General features: G+C 41.1%; 3 protein-coding genes across 5 annotated transcripts; 1 reads left to right on the forward strand and 2 right to left on the reverse strand.

Moving 5' to 3' along the window:
* Positions 1-5,196: 5,196 nt before the first annotated feature.
* Positions 5,197-5,475, reverse strand: RB195_005674 (uncharacterized protein; the record flags this gene model as incomplete). The annotated part of the gene is made up of 1 exon (XM_064178320.1): positions 5,197-5,475. One exon carries the CDS (start codon positions 5,473-5,475, stop codon positions 5,197-5,199), a length of 279 nt encoding a protein of 92 aa, XP_064035380.1.
* On the reverse strand, positions 5,197-15,187 carry RB195_005675 (uncharacterized protein; the record flags this gene model as incomplete). Of its 3 annotated transcripts, XM_064178321.1 has the most annotated exons (8): positions 5,197-5,552; positions 6,783-6,989; positions 8,051-8,228; positions 8,288-8,407; positions 8,467-8,554; positions 14,748-14,860; positions 14,937-15,059; positions 15,116-15,187. In XM_064178321.1, 8 exons carry the CDS (start codon positions 15,185-15,187, stop codon positions 5,197-5,199), a joined length of 1,257 nt encoding a protein of 418 aa, XP_064035379.1. The 3 variants fall into 3 exon arrangements, with proteins under 3 accessions (XP_064035379.1, XP_013296024.2, XP_013296023.2); XM_013440570.2 differs by lacking the exons at positions 5,197-5,552; positions 6,783-6,989; positions 14,748-14,860; positions 14,937-15,059; positions 15,116-15,187 and having other exon boundaries at positions 8,046-8,228; positions 8,467-8,541; XM_013440569.2 differs by lacking the exons at positions 5,197-5,552; positions 6,783-6,989; positions 8,051-8,228; positions 8,288-8,407; positions 8,467-8,554 and having other exon boundaries at positions 14,675-14,860.
* Positions 6,408-6,712, forward strand: RB195_005676 (uncharacterized protein; the record flags this gene model as incomplete). The annotated part of the gene is made up of 2 exons (XM_064178322.1): positions 6,408-6,525; positions 6,609-6,712. The coding sequence occupies 2 exons, from the start codon at positions 6,408-6,410 to the stop codon at positions 6,710-6,712; spliced, it is 222 nt and encodes a 73-aa protein (XP_064035381.1).
* Positions 15,188-16,021: the final 834 nt, after the last annotated feature.

Genomic DNA, 16,021 nt, shown 5'->3' on the forward strand with positions numbered 1-16,021 from the left:
GCTGGCTTACAGCTAATGCTACGTATTCGGGAGCCATACTAATTCAAGTTCTCGAAAGATTCTAATCGATTTCCAGATCCGTCGTTATTTCGTTAATCGATAAATTCTGCTGGAACACTTTACTGTGCTGTTTTCATAACCGTTAACACGTACATCGCTTCACTTGTCTACAAATGAGAAAATCTACTATGAGGTTTGTAGAAATTTTCCAGAAAAGTTCTCGACTTTTGCGAATTAAAGTAAACAAATGAAGTACACTTGGCTATTAACCTCATTTCATAAATTCATATGTTTTTTTTTCTGAATTTTTGTTCTATTCTTTTATTTTTTATATTTTAACAAGCGATCAACAACTCCATTATAATTATCCTTTCATTTCATGGATTTCATGGATTCTCATCATTTGCCCATTCTTTAAAATTAAAAGAAAGAGCATCCAACTTTCTTTCCATTTATAGGTATCAGGTATTAGTATTATTGATATTATTATTTTATTGTATTATTTGGTATGTTACTATTGTCATAATCTATAATTATATAATATACCACTAATATTACATTTATTATATTATTGCCATCATTTATAATTTTTCTCATATTTATTTTTATTACTTTCTATTTTTTTTACTATACTGCATTCTTCGTGTCAACAAAATAGTTCATTATTGTGTCATTATTATATTACATTATATTGTATTATATTATTTTTTATTATATTATTGTTTATTCACTGTAAAGAGCTTAAGAGACCAAACAATCCACAGAAAAACGTGCTCTATTCCTCAAGATCCGCTCTTGCGACGATCTTTCGAAGTAAAAAGTAGCAAAAGAAATACCATAGTCCTAATGTCATAAGACGACCGAATGTGTTTTGTGCTCGTGTGAACGTCACCCTTATCTCGTTAACGAGCAGATGAGGTTCTATAAATAAATTCCTCTATTTGAAAAGATGTGAACGTTCGCAATAATCTATTAATGCGATTTTAAATTAGAAAGACAGGTGAACAGATTTTTGTCAGCTGGTCAGAGAAATTGTGATCTTTCTTCCGAGGGGGATTAACCGAAATTTGTCCAAAATCTACGAGTTTTCATGCTAAGACGCAAACTCTATGTGTTCTACTAGACCTTATTTAATTCGCACGCATCCATTGATCCAAAAGAACGTCAGAATTATGGTTTACTCTTGATTTTGAGATTTTCTTCCGCTACAAAATGTAGAATATCAAAAAGGAATAGCCAGTGGCCATGAAAGATGAGGAGAAAAGTCAAAAACTACTGCCACCCTTTATCATAACGGAAGTTGAACAACAGTTGTCGTATTTTTTTCTATGTGAAGGGCTGCAATTACAAAAAATTGTTGCTGAGATACCAATAAACGAATGGCCTTGAGCAAGATGTGCTACGCCGGAGACTCCTTGCTGTTTGCGACTTGAATCCAACGAAACTCCTTTGCACATCCGCTCTTCGAAATAAACCGTAGTATCGCGAACAGTCGAATGTCACTTTTACTCATGTAGTCGTGAGAATTGCACGGATTGTTTTTTTTTTGTCAGGAAAATTCACCTCTGCAAAGATGAATTGCAGGAAAGCTTCCTGAACGGCAGCGAATAGTAGGAGATTCCATGTCTTGTAACTCAGACGTTGGTACTTCAACGTGGTAATAAGAATAGTATTAAGCATGGAATTTACAGAATTCCTATTGCAATTGCGAGAACTTAGCATATGGTGGACAACAGTATCATACGAATTTCTATCTCTAGTTCTTCTGTAGTTAGGAAAGGTAATGAATCGATTGGACGAATAGTCGCGCAAATAGTTTTAGGATGCTGTTCGTTTCAAGATTACCGCAATAGAATACGGAAACGGAACTTTCTACTTTTCCTCCACTTAGAGGCAGCATACCACGACTTTGACGATATTGGAATTTCACCACGACAAAGTATAATTAGATATATATATATATATATATATATATAATAGATAAGGACTATGGGTGCTATCATGCGTAATTCTCCATAACTGTCCGACAGAGGGCTCCCTGAGGATTTGGGTGTGATAGCGCTCATGTTCGTGATCTGCACTTCAAATCCTATCTTTTCTTGAAGAGATCTCAACTTCGTGAATCTCGTGGTATGATGCCTTTAAATACAAAATATTGAGAAATGTGCAAAATTTCACACCTAGCTTTTCTAATATGTTTTAAATGTTGTGTTTTTAAAGGATTAAAATTAGATTTAGCACCAATCAGGAAAAGAAGGAAAAGAAGCCAAATCTCCCACTGGGAGCAGATGGAATCCATATGTTGTGTGATCTCCCAACATATACAAAATTTGTATGCACAATTTCGAGGCCAGAAATATCACATCATAACGGGCTTCACTGGTGATGAGCATGAGTTCCGGGTGCAAGAGAAAGCGAATGTAAACGTTCCGAGGTAAGGGTTGGGTGGGGAATTTCAACACAATCATTTCTCGTTCTTTATTAGCCATGAAAATGGACCTGTCCAGCTCCTGCTTACTGCCGCGCCCTGCTTTGGAGCGAAAAAAGTTTCTTCGAATGTAAAACTGACATGTACAACAAGAAGAAAATACGGTGAAACCGTGCAAATTCGGCGACTAAAAAGAACAAACTTGTTACGTTCCCGAACTGGATAAATTTATGGATGTAGATGGATAGATGTTGGAAGGGAGAAAAAAAAAGAATTTTCATGAGGTGAGCGAACTAGAAATTCATACTAACCATTCCTAGATCATATCCATTTTATTAACCTACTAATATTCATCTCAATTATTCGTTATTCGTTACAGTCGTTACAATTGTTTTCCTTGACAAAACCCTCGTCTCTTATTTGAATTTTTCTTTGTTAATTTATGTTTCTAACTTCCTAACTTCCTCTCCTATCTCCATTATGTTCTTAACTAACTACTCATGTAGTGTCTCTTGATGGCAGCATGCCTCGGATCTGACGTGATGAGAGAATCCGCGAGAAAGGTCAGAGATAGTGTAGTACATCCCGGAATCGGGGGTAGTTCCGCTCATCTCTCCTTTATCGTCGTAAAAAAACCGCGTGGGAACCTTAGTTCCTACGAGATACGTTAGTACACTCCTTCCTACGTCTCGGTCCCTTCAGCAGCCTACTTATTGGTTTTACTTGAATAGGATGAAGAGGGACACTACTGATCTTCGACCACTAGGACTTGGATGCATCGCGCGCACTGAAATCGTCGTGGAACCGCGTCTTCCACCGTTTTTACTGCGAATAGGGAGAGATGAGCAGAACCACCCCGGATCCCGCAATCTACAATTCCGGATTTTGTCGCGGATTCACCACGTCGTATTGGTGATATGCTGCCTTTGAACTTCCTAATTTTCTCAATAAACCTTTGAGTCTTTTCAGAACGCCGAAACTGTCCTTTTTTTCTGAAACAAATTCTGCTGTAGGTAGTGCTTTTTGCAATATTGCAGCGCATAGATTATGATCAGGGAACTGTTAGAAAAACGGTGGATCCGAAGCAGCTTAAAGTGGTGAGGAGGCTGTCGCTTGTTGATTGCTGGTTTTGTTACTTGTTAAATCGATCGATTTCTGAACGGTTTCTGGTCTACTTGAATTGGGCATGTGATTGAAATTAGATTGTTTGAATATTTCATGATTCAATCGAGTAAAATATTAACGCATTAAACACAAAATTTCCCTTTTTTCGACAGAACCTTTACGCATCTTTTGTTTTGTTTCTTTGTTCTTTTAAAATTCTACACTATCTGTATGAAGAAAATGCACAGAAGAGTACATTTTCTCTCCTGTTTTAATCGTCTTTTTTGTGCGTGAATAAATCATACTTTTGAAAAAATAGAAGGGAAATCCATGATTTAACTTTTTCAATTTGGGCTCAACATGCTTGGGAAAACGTAAAATTTTTTCATTACTTTTCTTTTCTACCGTATTCACAGTAGACAGATTCTATGATTTTGCAGAATCTCAAGCATAGTAGGATTAGCCATGTGGAATGGGTTTGTCTACGCTGAGGTGAACGGAATTCGAGTGAACATTTGCCTTGCGAAACATTCACTTACTATATCGTGTTCAACCATTTGATTGCCAGAGATGCCCGAGCCCTCTGGTCATGCGGACGTTCGTCGTAAAGAAATTTATCAGAATACTACGTAGAAATTGTGAAAGTTGTAGTTTTTCATGGGAATCAACGTGACGCAGTATATTGCACTTTAACTTCAAAATTGAAATCAAGATGGGGTTCTCTCAAACTTGCTTTGAGTTCTCTCTTACTGACCAGTGGCGCGGCTGAGAAATAGTGTCAGAATATTTCCTTTCGAAATTTAGAAGTCCTAGGGAATGCGCAGTAGGTTTATTTTCATAACATAGAAGTTTGTACTTCTACTTGAGGATACGTTACTACGGCAAAAAGAAAATCATCATTAGTGTCGAAAAAGACCAGAGCCTTTCCTCAGACTGAATGAGGGAAGGCTCTGGTCTTTCTGTTCAGATTGTAATTTTTGGCATTGTTGACAGCCCGACATGCGGACGAAATGTGCGCGGGTTGCGAAACGGAAGCTGAGATCGGTTCCATTTAGCGACGAGATTCACTTTTTGACATAGATCAGTAGCTTTTAGTAATAATTCAGTAGGAAGTTCCGCTGTCTGCACAATCGATCGGAGGCCTGGTGCTGATCAACCCTTTCACCCCCCGTGGTCGATGAATTGGTACCAAACTTGTCTGGGAGGATAAAAACACTGACACGAACGAACTTTGGGGCGCATCCCAAGCGGATTGATTAACGCCAGGCACTTTACACACACTTTTATTTCACATAGATACTTAGATACTCAGATGGTCCGCCTTCACTGGGCGGCGTTGACGTGGTCCTTGAGCCGCATCCGGCTGAGCTCTTAGTTGGTCCATCCATGTGTGAACACGTCACCCCATCTCGTCGACGGCCTCCCTCGAGAGCGTTTAGCATCTCCTAGGATCCACTCTAGCGTTTTTGTAGTCCATCTATGGCGGATTCTTCTCATAATGTGACTGGCCCATCAATGCTTTGCTTTCGACATATATTCCGCCGGGTCGCAAAAGTGGGATATTGCTTCTAAGTCGGAGCTACGAAGACCGGCTAGAGGTTTTGTACGCCGGTTAAAGTTTAGGAGACATCTCTCAAACGCTCTGTGGGGTAGTGAGTAGCTTCCTAGACGTGGCAGTGGTGTCTGTCCACTTCTTCGCTACGTAACAGAGAAAGAATTGTCGAGTCGAGCAGATGGGCACGAAGCTTTTCGCCCATCAGTTGGTCCGTAGCTTCCTTGACGAGTGCGAATGCCGTCCACCCTGATCTCGTCCTTCTATTCAGTTCTTCCTTCAAGTCCTTTTTCATATTCATAGAACGTCCAAGATAGACGTATGGCGAAGTTTCCACAATTTGGGAGCCTTTAAGTTGTACTCCTCCGTCCTCGCAGTGCGCGTTCTTCATGAACTGTGTCTTCTTTCTGTTTATTCGCAATCCTTTTCTCTTCCCTGTTTCGTTCAATTCCTTGAGCACCCTCTCTGCTTCATTAATGCTTCTCAAAAAGAGAACGATGTCGTCCGCAAAACGAGTATTTGAGAGAAATCTTCAGTCAACACGTGTGCTCCTTTCTTCCCGAACAAGTGATTTTATTATTTATTGTAATGCCGTGAACAGCTTTGGCGATATAGTACCCCCTTTCCAATAGGTATGGTGAGCGAGCGGTGGAAAAGCTGTATCTTAGTGGTGGATCGATCGTAGCAGTTGGCAAATGTCCTCACATACGACACATGTACACATGTACATTGATCGACCGGCGCTGACAGAATTAAAATCGTTTCTACGCTGTCAAAGGCTTTCTCATAGTCGACGAAGATTAGAAGGAGAGGCAGGCGGTACTCCCGGCAAACCTCTACGGCCTTAGAAATGGTCTGAATGTGGTCCATGCAGCTGTCGGAATCCAGCTTGTTCTTGAGACTGAGCTTCGTCCAGCGTCCTAGACATGCGCTTGAAAAGGATTTTGGTGAATGCTTTGTACAAAACACTAATCAAGCATATCGGACGATAGTTCCGAAAGATCTCAACTCGCTTATGAATAAGAACGTTCGCAAGGTCTTCCACTGGTCCTTCTCCTTTCTTTCTGACGTTAGGATGTCACATGCACCACTAGAATTACATGAAGCGCCAGCAGGGTTACTAGCCGAATATCATATTCGCAGAAGTCCCTACGGCACTTCTTTCCTTCTTTGTGCTGTTTCAAGAATCTTCTTCTGCCTGTATTTCAAAAGATCCTCCTGCAAAGCTTTTCTGCAGCCAATGTTTGCGACTGGCACATCGATAAGTCCTCTAATATGCAGTCATTGCATACGACTTCTTTCCTTCTTCATTGCCGGCAGCAGATGGTATTTTCCGTCGTGTGGTTAGGTCGCATTTTGCGTGAAGGAGAAGGTGATCAGAACCACTACAAAAAGATGGTACTACCGAGACGTTTAGTAGACAAGACCTCCGGGTTGGTGAGTACGTAGTCGATTTCCGGACGAGTTATGCCGTAGGGGGGTTCTCATGTCCATCTACATCCTCATAAAACGCATCCAATTCAGATTCATTAGCTGCTGATTTAACTGTTGATGATGCAGGGCATTTGGTGCAGAGGACGGAGGGAGAGGTGACAGGATCACGTGCGAATAAACAAGATGGACTATAGATGGGTGCACAACAAAACCAGCACCGCCTACATCTTGCGACGCAACTTTTTCTGCGAATGACGAGCGTACCATCATTCATCTTTCCTGTGTCGCTCCTACTGCTCTTAATCCCTTGCACAGCAATCGCGTGAAGTTTGACACATTCTTCAGCTCTGAGAAGGGCAACCATGTCAGCGTCTGTGGACGCTGCTCTTGCGCTGTGGATACAAAGTCTCCATGATCCATTGTCTATGGCGAGTCGTGCACGTGTCGTCTTGGTCCAGAATCGATGTGGTCCTGAGCAACCTGACATTTGATCGTCTTCCACCGGTCGCCATACAGTCCAACGTCTGAGAAGGCAAGGTCCAGTGTGCAGGGTGCTGAGGCAGCATATATGCTGTAGTGGCAAGAATACTTTACCCCAAACTAACCAGCCTTGTCATAGCGAGCTTAGCGTTCACCACAGGTCGTCGCTCAACCTATATCGATGAGGGAGCCATATAATATATGTATGTACGGAGATCACTGACGTATTTAGGTAGAACATTTCAGCGTTCTTTCTTGCACACCTATTTTCTGTGTAAAACTATACTTTGAGCACATCTTCGTGACTTCAAATTGAAATTCAATGGAAACAGAATTTTTTTGGTTCCCCATTTTTCAGCTCCTTTATTACTTTCGCAGCATTTACACAGGTTTTTCGAACCAGAATTATTTTATACTCATTTTTGCTTGGAACCGTCTACTTAGTTTAACTCAATAACTTATGTTTACGGGGACGACCGTGACGTTTGTTGAGTAGAGGAAGAACCTCGGACATAGAGTGTATACGCAGAGCTGGGAGTACGGACGAGTTGCATTGATCCCGTCGTGCGACCTCCCAGACAGAAATAAGTGACCGTACCTCTACTAACTTGAAGTCCAGCTCTTTGCGGTGTTCACAAACTGTTTCTCGAACAATCATGCATTAGCCTGAAAGTTGTAAAGTTGTGTTCACCTAACGTCCTTTTAAACTCCTATTTTCCTTAGGAATAATCGGTTATTACATCTCTTTTGTTTTTTTCCTTGGAAATAGTCGGTTATCACATCTCTTTTGTTTTTTCCTTAGAAATATTCGGTTATTACATCTTTTATGTTTTTATCGATTGAAGAAACGCTTGCTAGTAGTTCAGGAGGTTGATCCACTTTGAAGCGATGACTAGTGCTACCAAGAGAATGAATCGTGTGTGAGAAAATTAAGAGTCCAACTAAATCTTTGTCGCCTGGCGTTGGCATTCACAGCGTTTAAATTGAGTTCTTGCATTCCACCTTTACTTCGGAAATCTTTAGCGTAGCAGCACTACTGCTATGCTTCTAACCCCTCCTTCTTTTTGGACGAAGGCGTCGTCTCGGCGGACTTTCCATTACTTCCTTGCAGTAGCCGCACGTCTTTGTACAATTTTCCGCCAATGTATGCCTAGTAGCTATTGATAGATCACAAATTCCTTTGTCCTTGATCATCAGGCAGAATTCTGTTCTCCATCTATCTATACATTCCTGGAAGTTGTTCTCTTAACATCTGGAAATTACAAAAACAATTCTGACAAAGCACAAACCCTACAGTACATGCACGTTCTTGCACATCTTGAGTACAAAAAACCCTTAAGATCTGGTCTCTCACAATAATCTTTATTCTTAAACCAAAGGCAGTCTTCTTTTTTCCATGTATCCACACACTGGAAGTTGTTCTCTAAATCTAAAGATCCGTAAAATTAGAGAAACAATTTCATCAAACCTTCGGAGGGGGAGGATTATCCTGAGAGGAGAAATTGTTGATAAGCAGAAGAATGGCGACTAGATGTAGGAACATGTTGATATGCTCCCTGGGATTGATTGCGGGAACACACACACCACTTCTTTTATGCGGTTGCGATCCTTACAAAGCACGGTTTTTTCGTGGTTATTTGAATTATTATAGACCCTTGTAGTTATTGCGACGAAATGAGACGAGATTATGATTTTAGATTAGTTCTGAATATTAGAAAGTGATAATTGCGCACACCCCTAAGCAGGAAACGCGTTGCATTTCGATTGTATGTTAATCATGAGAAGCATTCGCGGCTCGGTTTTTCCGAAATACGTTTGCGACAACGTGGGGACCCCGCCTTCAGTGTGTCGGGCAGTACGTGCTGTACGAAACCACCGTTCTGCACTTCTGACCCCACATTTCCACTTCTAAATCGCAACGAGCGCATCAACAAATCTTGTCTTCGAATCCGGTGTGGTTTGGAGTTACCTAATAAAACATAGCTTTTTTCTTTGTAACAGTTTTCAAGAAGTGATGAGACGTTTGCGACAACGTGGGGACCCCGCCTTCAGTTCGAGAATTCACCTGCTATGCGGGACCTCTATTTTGCACTTCGGCCCTTCATTTTCATTTCGGCTACGAAATTTCTGATATGCGTGCGATAGTCGGAGCAACTGCTCCAATCTCCTCACTTGTGGGTGGGTAACGGTGAGTTCCTTCTCCTGATCTTCACTCCTCCCGGCCACCCACCCGGAGAGGAAATAAAAGGTGGAGAAATGCAAATGTCAAAAGATGTCCCAAAGCACCGAATTTGCAATGAACAAGTCCAACGACTCAAAAAATGCAATCTTCTTATATGATCATTGTTTAAAATGATATATCACAAAGTGCATAGAAGCAAAATCTTACTATCTTACCACTCTTGTGGGAAGGAAGCAATTTTTGAAAGAGTCATCAACTATTAGAACGATGATGTGCAGTGAGAGCGTGTTTGTTGCTGCTTACAAAAATTCGCTGGAATAGTAAGCTGTCTCTGTGAAAGAAAGAGGCGCTAGGGAGTGTACAGTATCTGGAAATGGAGCGGACTGCAACAAATTAAGCATTCTTTAAGCTCTAGTCATTTCTGCTCTGTACAAAAAAGAATATCAGCCATTCCTTTGTACTTTTCACTATATTGTAAGGTTTTCGATGAGCTGGATAACTCGAGAGGAAAGTTGCTTCAAACATGAAACATGTTGGAGAAATTCATGTTTCATTTTTTTGCGGATGTTGGTAGCAAATTTCTTTCTCTTTCTTCACACTTTACTGTAATTAATCCGCATAATCTGGGTTTTGGGATGCGTTCCAAAATCCAAATTATGCGGATAAAAAAACCTCAGCGATAATGAATTGCAGTAAAACGCGTCGGCGCATCCCAAGTTGATTAATCCGGAAGTGACTTTTATTTATTTGGATTGGCCCCTACAAAAAAAGAGTGAAATAATCGGTTGTGCAAGGACATGCAGGCTTCTCTAGGAATTCCGCTGGGAACTCATCACCGTAAATATACGCATACGTATGCAATGTAAATACGCTGCTCTCGTTTCATTTTTCATTAATTGTTCATTTTTCTCTCATGTTTGCCCATCTAATACTACTCAGAAGAGGATGCATATTATACATTTTTGTGCCGTTGATCCCTACCTATTACGTGATTGCACCACTTCCAATATTAATACAAGGTTAATATTATATTCTGAGAACTCTTCAACTTTGAAACTACTTGCGCCTTAATGCTAGGGTAAGTTGAAGACCGAAATCTGAAAAGCAATGTTTGAAAGCAAACATCTAACCGATTAGATGATTCGTTCACCTCTTTTAGGGACCCTTTGAAGGGTACTCGATTTAATGACAATGATTTATGTTGATGGAAAATACGATGCAGAGCAAATCACTTGAGAACTTTCCTAACTTATTTAACTTTTAAGACTCTCCAACTATTGCTGTTTTTACGACATATACAAAGATAGTTGTCTAGTCAGTGCCTTACAGCACTTTTAAACGTATTTGTTTCACTGTGCTGCAAATACGAACAAGCAACTAGCATAACGACTTTTACCACTTGCATAATACATTGTAGCTGAATCCTTCGTCTCATCATACGCTCAACCTCGTCGCAATAACATGAGAATAAGAATAGGTGCAATGAGGTTGAGTCTTCTAAAAAAAGATCGTAAAAACCCGAAGAGAAGATCGGTTTCACTCGTGCCAGAGACAGACAGAGTCAAATAAACTTCTGTTAATACCTTCCTTGAACTCGCCAATAAGGAAGGGTGGAGGAGGATCCCCATTGTAGCAATTTGGCAGTGAGTGCGTATAGAAATTACAGTTAAAGATGACTTAAATAGTCCATTAATTACGATTCAGGTCTGTGGAAAAGTCTGCGATCACTTAAAGGCATCACCCCACGAATCTGAGGTGGTACGGATTTCAGGTAGAGAGTTCCTATACGGAGTCGTTGATTGTGAAGAAGGAGGTGATTCCGTCCATTTCTTCCTAGTCGCCGTAAAAAGGGGCCCGGAATATGCGGCGCCTGCAGAAGGCTGGCGCGCTCCAATCGAACTCGTTGTAGAAAATAGTGCGCCGGAACGCTCGAAGCCGCATCTTCCGGGCCGTTTTCTACGACAATGAGGAAGAAATAAACGGAATCACCCTCCTCCCCATAATCTACAACCCCGTATACGAATACTCCACCGGAAATCGGTACCACCTCAGATTCGTGGGATGATGCCTTCAAGTGACCTTATACCGCTGTTAATGAGTGCGAATGTCTGTGGTTTGATTTTCTACGCGACGTTGAATCAAAAAATCCTATGATCTACCTTTTTTAATGGTGATCTACACTGGATGTTTCATTTATCAGAAAAAAAGAGTAATTTCGTTCAGAAGATAAGAATGCTGAAACAAATATGTCAGAATGGTGCCTAGTCAGTAATGTTGGTCGTATTCAAAGACAGCACTCAGACTGGAAATCTGTTTGATTTCGCTGCATGCGATCGCTGAAAAGGCCACTGAGTCTGCAGATGCGTTTTAAATTTGGCGCAGTTCACAACGATTTACTCGTGTGGTTTTCGCTTCAAACAGTAAAGCATTCAGCTGATAACTGTTGCGGCATTTTCAATCCACGTGCAATTTTTCACATCGAATCAAAATTTTCTGCCAAACTTTCGGGAACTCCGGTCTCTTTCCATCCAAACGAAACAAGTTCTTGTACGGTCTCTTAGTTGGGACCCTGTCGCTTTCTATTTATCCTCAGCGTAGTCAGCGATTGATTGTGGAATATGCCTACTCCGCAGGCCCAAACAGCCATCTCTTAAGCTTAAGCTAAGCTTAAGCTTAAGCTGAGCCAATGATTAGTTTTTCTGCTCATTTGATGAAAACATTCAATTCATTTCTTTCAACTGCATCCGTCGAATTTCTGTACAGTGATACAGTCGCTACCTGGATGTTTCGGTAGAATTGTGGGTGATATGGCTGACCAATGTTGTAGGAAGCCTCTCGTTCCTCGATAGGAAAATCGCATGCGAGGTTTTTGCAAGGATCTTCCTTATTCACGTAACACGTGCTGGAATAAGTGATGAGTCGAAGAAGAGTTCCAGTATTTGTGGAATTTTTAGATGAGCTTGGGAGCTGCATTGTACATATAACCAAAAGGTTAGATGAAATGTTGAGGATTTCCTTTGTTCTGACATTTCTTCGTATTTTGGGTAGAATATGGATTTGACCAACTACTTCAGTTACAAACTGCCTAAAAAAGCGTTAGAGTGGAGAAGTAGCTGCTCTCCATTGAAGTCGACGAGTCTAATTTTACACCTGAATAATCGGTTGCTCTAATTTGTTTTTTTGGAGAAAAAAAATAAAACGTCGTAAATTTCTTTAGCAAATGCAGTGCTAGTGAGTTTCCTTTCATTGCGCAGCAGGATGGCTGAGAAAAGGTGTCAGGGTTTCTTCGCAAAATTGCGAAGTTCTAGGAAAAAGGAAAAGCAACTTTAATTTCATAACTTAGAAGATGATAGCTCTGCTTTAGGACATGTTGTTGCGAGATAGAGGTATTGTTTTACTGGAGAAGTGTGTTTTTCAAATTTCATGGAAAAAGTCGTGCTAAATGCTTGCGACACCAGCGACTCGCTGGTGGTTCTTAAAAGCAGCGCTTGCCCCGGTCGGTCGCATGTCGCTCCGTTTGCAGCGCTGAAAACTTGCCATTCAAAAATTTTCCGTGACCTTCCATCCAACACTGCGCCCTATTCCGTGAAAGCCAGTTAATTTCTGTCCGAATTTTTTATTTTTTTCACGAGCGCGAAAACATTCTTGAGGTTGCACAAAGGAGAACATTGGGTAAACCGGAGTGCTACGTTCCGATGCTTTGGAAAGGTTTCTATCTATAGCGGCTCTGCAAAAATAACTCCTACTTGACGTGACATCATTCGCCCCCTCCCTAAACAATTTTCCGCAATTTTCCTCCCACCATTGCTACCCGCATCATCCGGTCAGCGTTCATTATGGGTGGAGTTGCGGACCAACCTGTCAGCTCGCGTGAGTGGCAGCGATCCTGGCAGTCCTATTAGTCTCCTCCGAGCTCCTTTCTGTTTATAGTCACTCTCCACGCCGGAGAATTACGTACGCTGTTTTAGATCACCCCGTAAATATCTGATTTATTGGGTTATTTCAAGACGGAGGAAACTGCGTTATAGGAGGGCAAAAATGAGGAATTCGAAGAACATCAAATCAGAAATCTAGCGTTCTTCACTTCTTCACAGAAGTAAGTACAATGACGTTCTCTCACTTCCTCATGATGGGTTTTGGCGCCTCTCAGGTCGTCGCTGTCAAGAATTGTTCGGCTGTTAGCGAGAAGAAGAGAAAGTAGCGAATCTTGTGCACTTTCGACTTTGTTTCCAGATCTTCGCCACACATTGGAGTGATCTTCGGTTCCTGCTTTTTTTTGAACTGGAACGCACAAATGCTGTCTCTGATAACACCGATTATCCGTTATGTGAACATTTCACAGAAGTGGCCATGTTCGACTGTCCTTAAATCCTGGCATACGCTGAATACGTAGCTTTTGGTTGATTTGTTTGAGCTGTAAACAAGATTGGCAATGATCTTTCCTTGTTGACCAACAGTTACCGTTCCGGCGTTATCGCTGTCGTTAGAAAAAATCAAAGCCCTCAGGAATTTATCCTCTCAAGCGCCTCATCACCTTACAGAAAGTATTTAAACGAAAGGCAAACCCAAAGGGGACCTCACGGCCATAGGGGATCCGCCCGTAGATAGGGTAACCACTAGCCGACGTGTTGTTCCCCTTTGAGTCTGGCTATCGTTCGGATTTTTTCTAGAGGGTGACTAGGCGCCTGAGAGGACAAATCATTGATAGGTTTCTCTTTTCCAGACTCTGAAGAGGGGGATAACGCCGAAACGTTAGCTGTCAGCTCATAGAGAAAGATCAATATCGATCTTGGCTACACCTCAAGCAAATCAATCGAGAGTTACGTACTTCACAGAAGGTGGTTACTTCCACTGAGGGATGTTCACCTTCGTTTCAGAAAATAGGAAAGATTTTTTGCTTTCTCAATCGACTAAATTCATGCTGTGGTATATTTAGAGAGTTGGTTTGCGAAACCATCCGTTCATACCTTACCTTTTACCTCGTACCTTTCAGTTACCCTTGTTTGATTTTACTTGTTTATCCGTACACTATTATTTACAATTAGACGTATTTCATGAACCTTCCTTCAGAATAAGTTGTTCAAAGTCAGTCCTAAGAAGGACGACCGTATGGAAACCGTGGTACTTTCCATTTGGATATTTGTTTTATTCTTGTCTTAGTATTATTCAGTATAACTCTTTATTTCCACGACGTGATTTATTTGATTTAAGCAGTGTTTGAAGTGGAAACCCGTCGCCCGTGCTATCTTGTAGTCAAGTGATTTGCAGCGTTCAAACACTGTTTTTCAAACAAATGCGTACTAGCCTCAAAGTTGTGAATCTTATCTTTCTATTGATTGAAAAATTGTTGCTAGTAGTTCAGAGATTTGAAGGTTGTGCCATATCAAAGCCAACCACTTAGCGCTGACTAACAAATTCGCTGCGTTTGGAGTGAGTTCTTCCATTCCAGATTTATTTCGGAACTTTTCAGCGTAGCAGCACTGCTGCTTCATTTCTAACCTCTCCTTCTTTTTGGACGAATTCGTCGTCTCCGCGGTTTTTGCAGTAGTTCGTCACAGTGTCCGCACGTCTTTGTACAATTTGCCCTCATAGTTCTAACAGTAGCTTTTGTTACGGCACAATTTCCTTTATCCTTTATGATCTGGCAGAATTCTGTTCTCCATCTATCCTTACATAATCTCTAAACAGTTATCAAAAATGGAAGTTATTCTCTTAACATCTGAAAATTACAGAAACAATTTGGAAAATGTACGAACCGCACAGATGTCGCACGTCTTTGGACATCTTGTCTCCAAAAATTCTGCAAGATCTTCTCCCTCGCAATAATTTTTCTGCTTAAACCAAGCGCACTCGGATTTTAGCAGTCTATCCTTACATAACTGGAAGTTACTCTCTAAACGCCTGCAAATAATACAACAATATTTCGACAAAATACAGGCTCATCGTCGTCATCCTCCTTAGTGAATGCGTTTGAAAACAGTAGAACGGCGACCAGGTAGAAGGGCATGTTGGAGTGGATCTTGGGATTGGTTGTCCAAGCGCACACACCGTCTCTTTTATACGGTTTCCTGCTACAGATCCTTGCAAAACACGGTTATTTCGTGGTTATTTGAATTATTATGGACCCTTGTAGTCATTGCGATGAAATGAGGCGACATTATGATTTTAGATTAGGTCTGAATATTAGAAAGCGATAATTGCGGACACCCCTAAGTGGGAAACGCGTTGTATTTCGATTGTATGTTAATCGTGTGAAGAATTCACGGCTCGGTTTTTCCGAAATACGTTTGCGACAACTTGGGAACCCCGCCTTCAGTGTGTCGGGCAGTACGTGCTGTACGAAACCACCGTTTTGCACTTCTGACCCTACATTTCCACTTCTAAATCGCAACGAGCGCACCAACAAATCTTGTCTTCGAATCCGGTGTGGTTTGGAGTTACCTAATAAAATATAGCTTTTTTCCTTGTAACAGTTTTCAAGAAGTGATGAGACGTTTCAGATTTGTGATTCCACGAAATAAAGATAATCGAAATCAAGGTCAAGGAAATTGTGCGCAAAAAAGTGCAGCCAACGTTCCATGCGCGAGAAACTGCGGGGACTTTATGCCGCTGTTGATGAAAGCGAGTGGCGGTTGTTTGATTCCCTTCATGACACTGAATCAAAGGATTCTACAAAGATTTACTTTTTTCTTTGGCGACCCACACCGCATGCTTTATTTCTCAGAAAAAGGCGACAGGAAAATAAGAATGATGGAACGATTCGGCCAGAATGTGACTTAATGATCATTTCTTATTGCTTTTTAATGTATCAAACATACATATATACATTCCAAGGTAGCAC

Source organism: Necator americanus, chromosome I (assembly GCF_031761385.1).
Source record: "Necator americanus strain Aroian chromosome I, whole genome shotgun sequence".
Classification (NCBI taxonomy): Eukaryota; Metazoa; Nematoda; class Chromadorea; order Rhabditida; family Ancylostomatidae; genus Necator; species Necator americanus.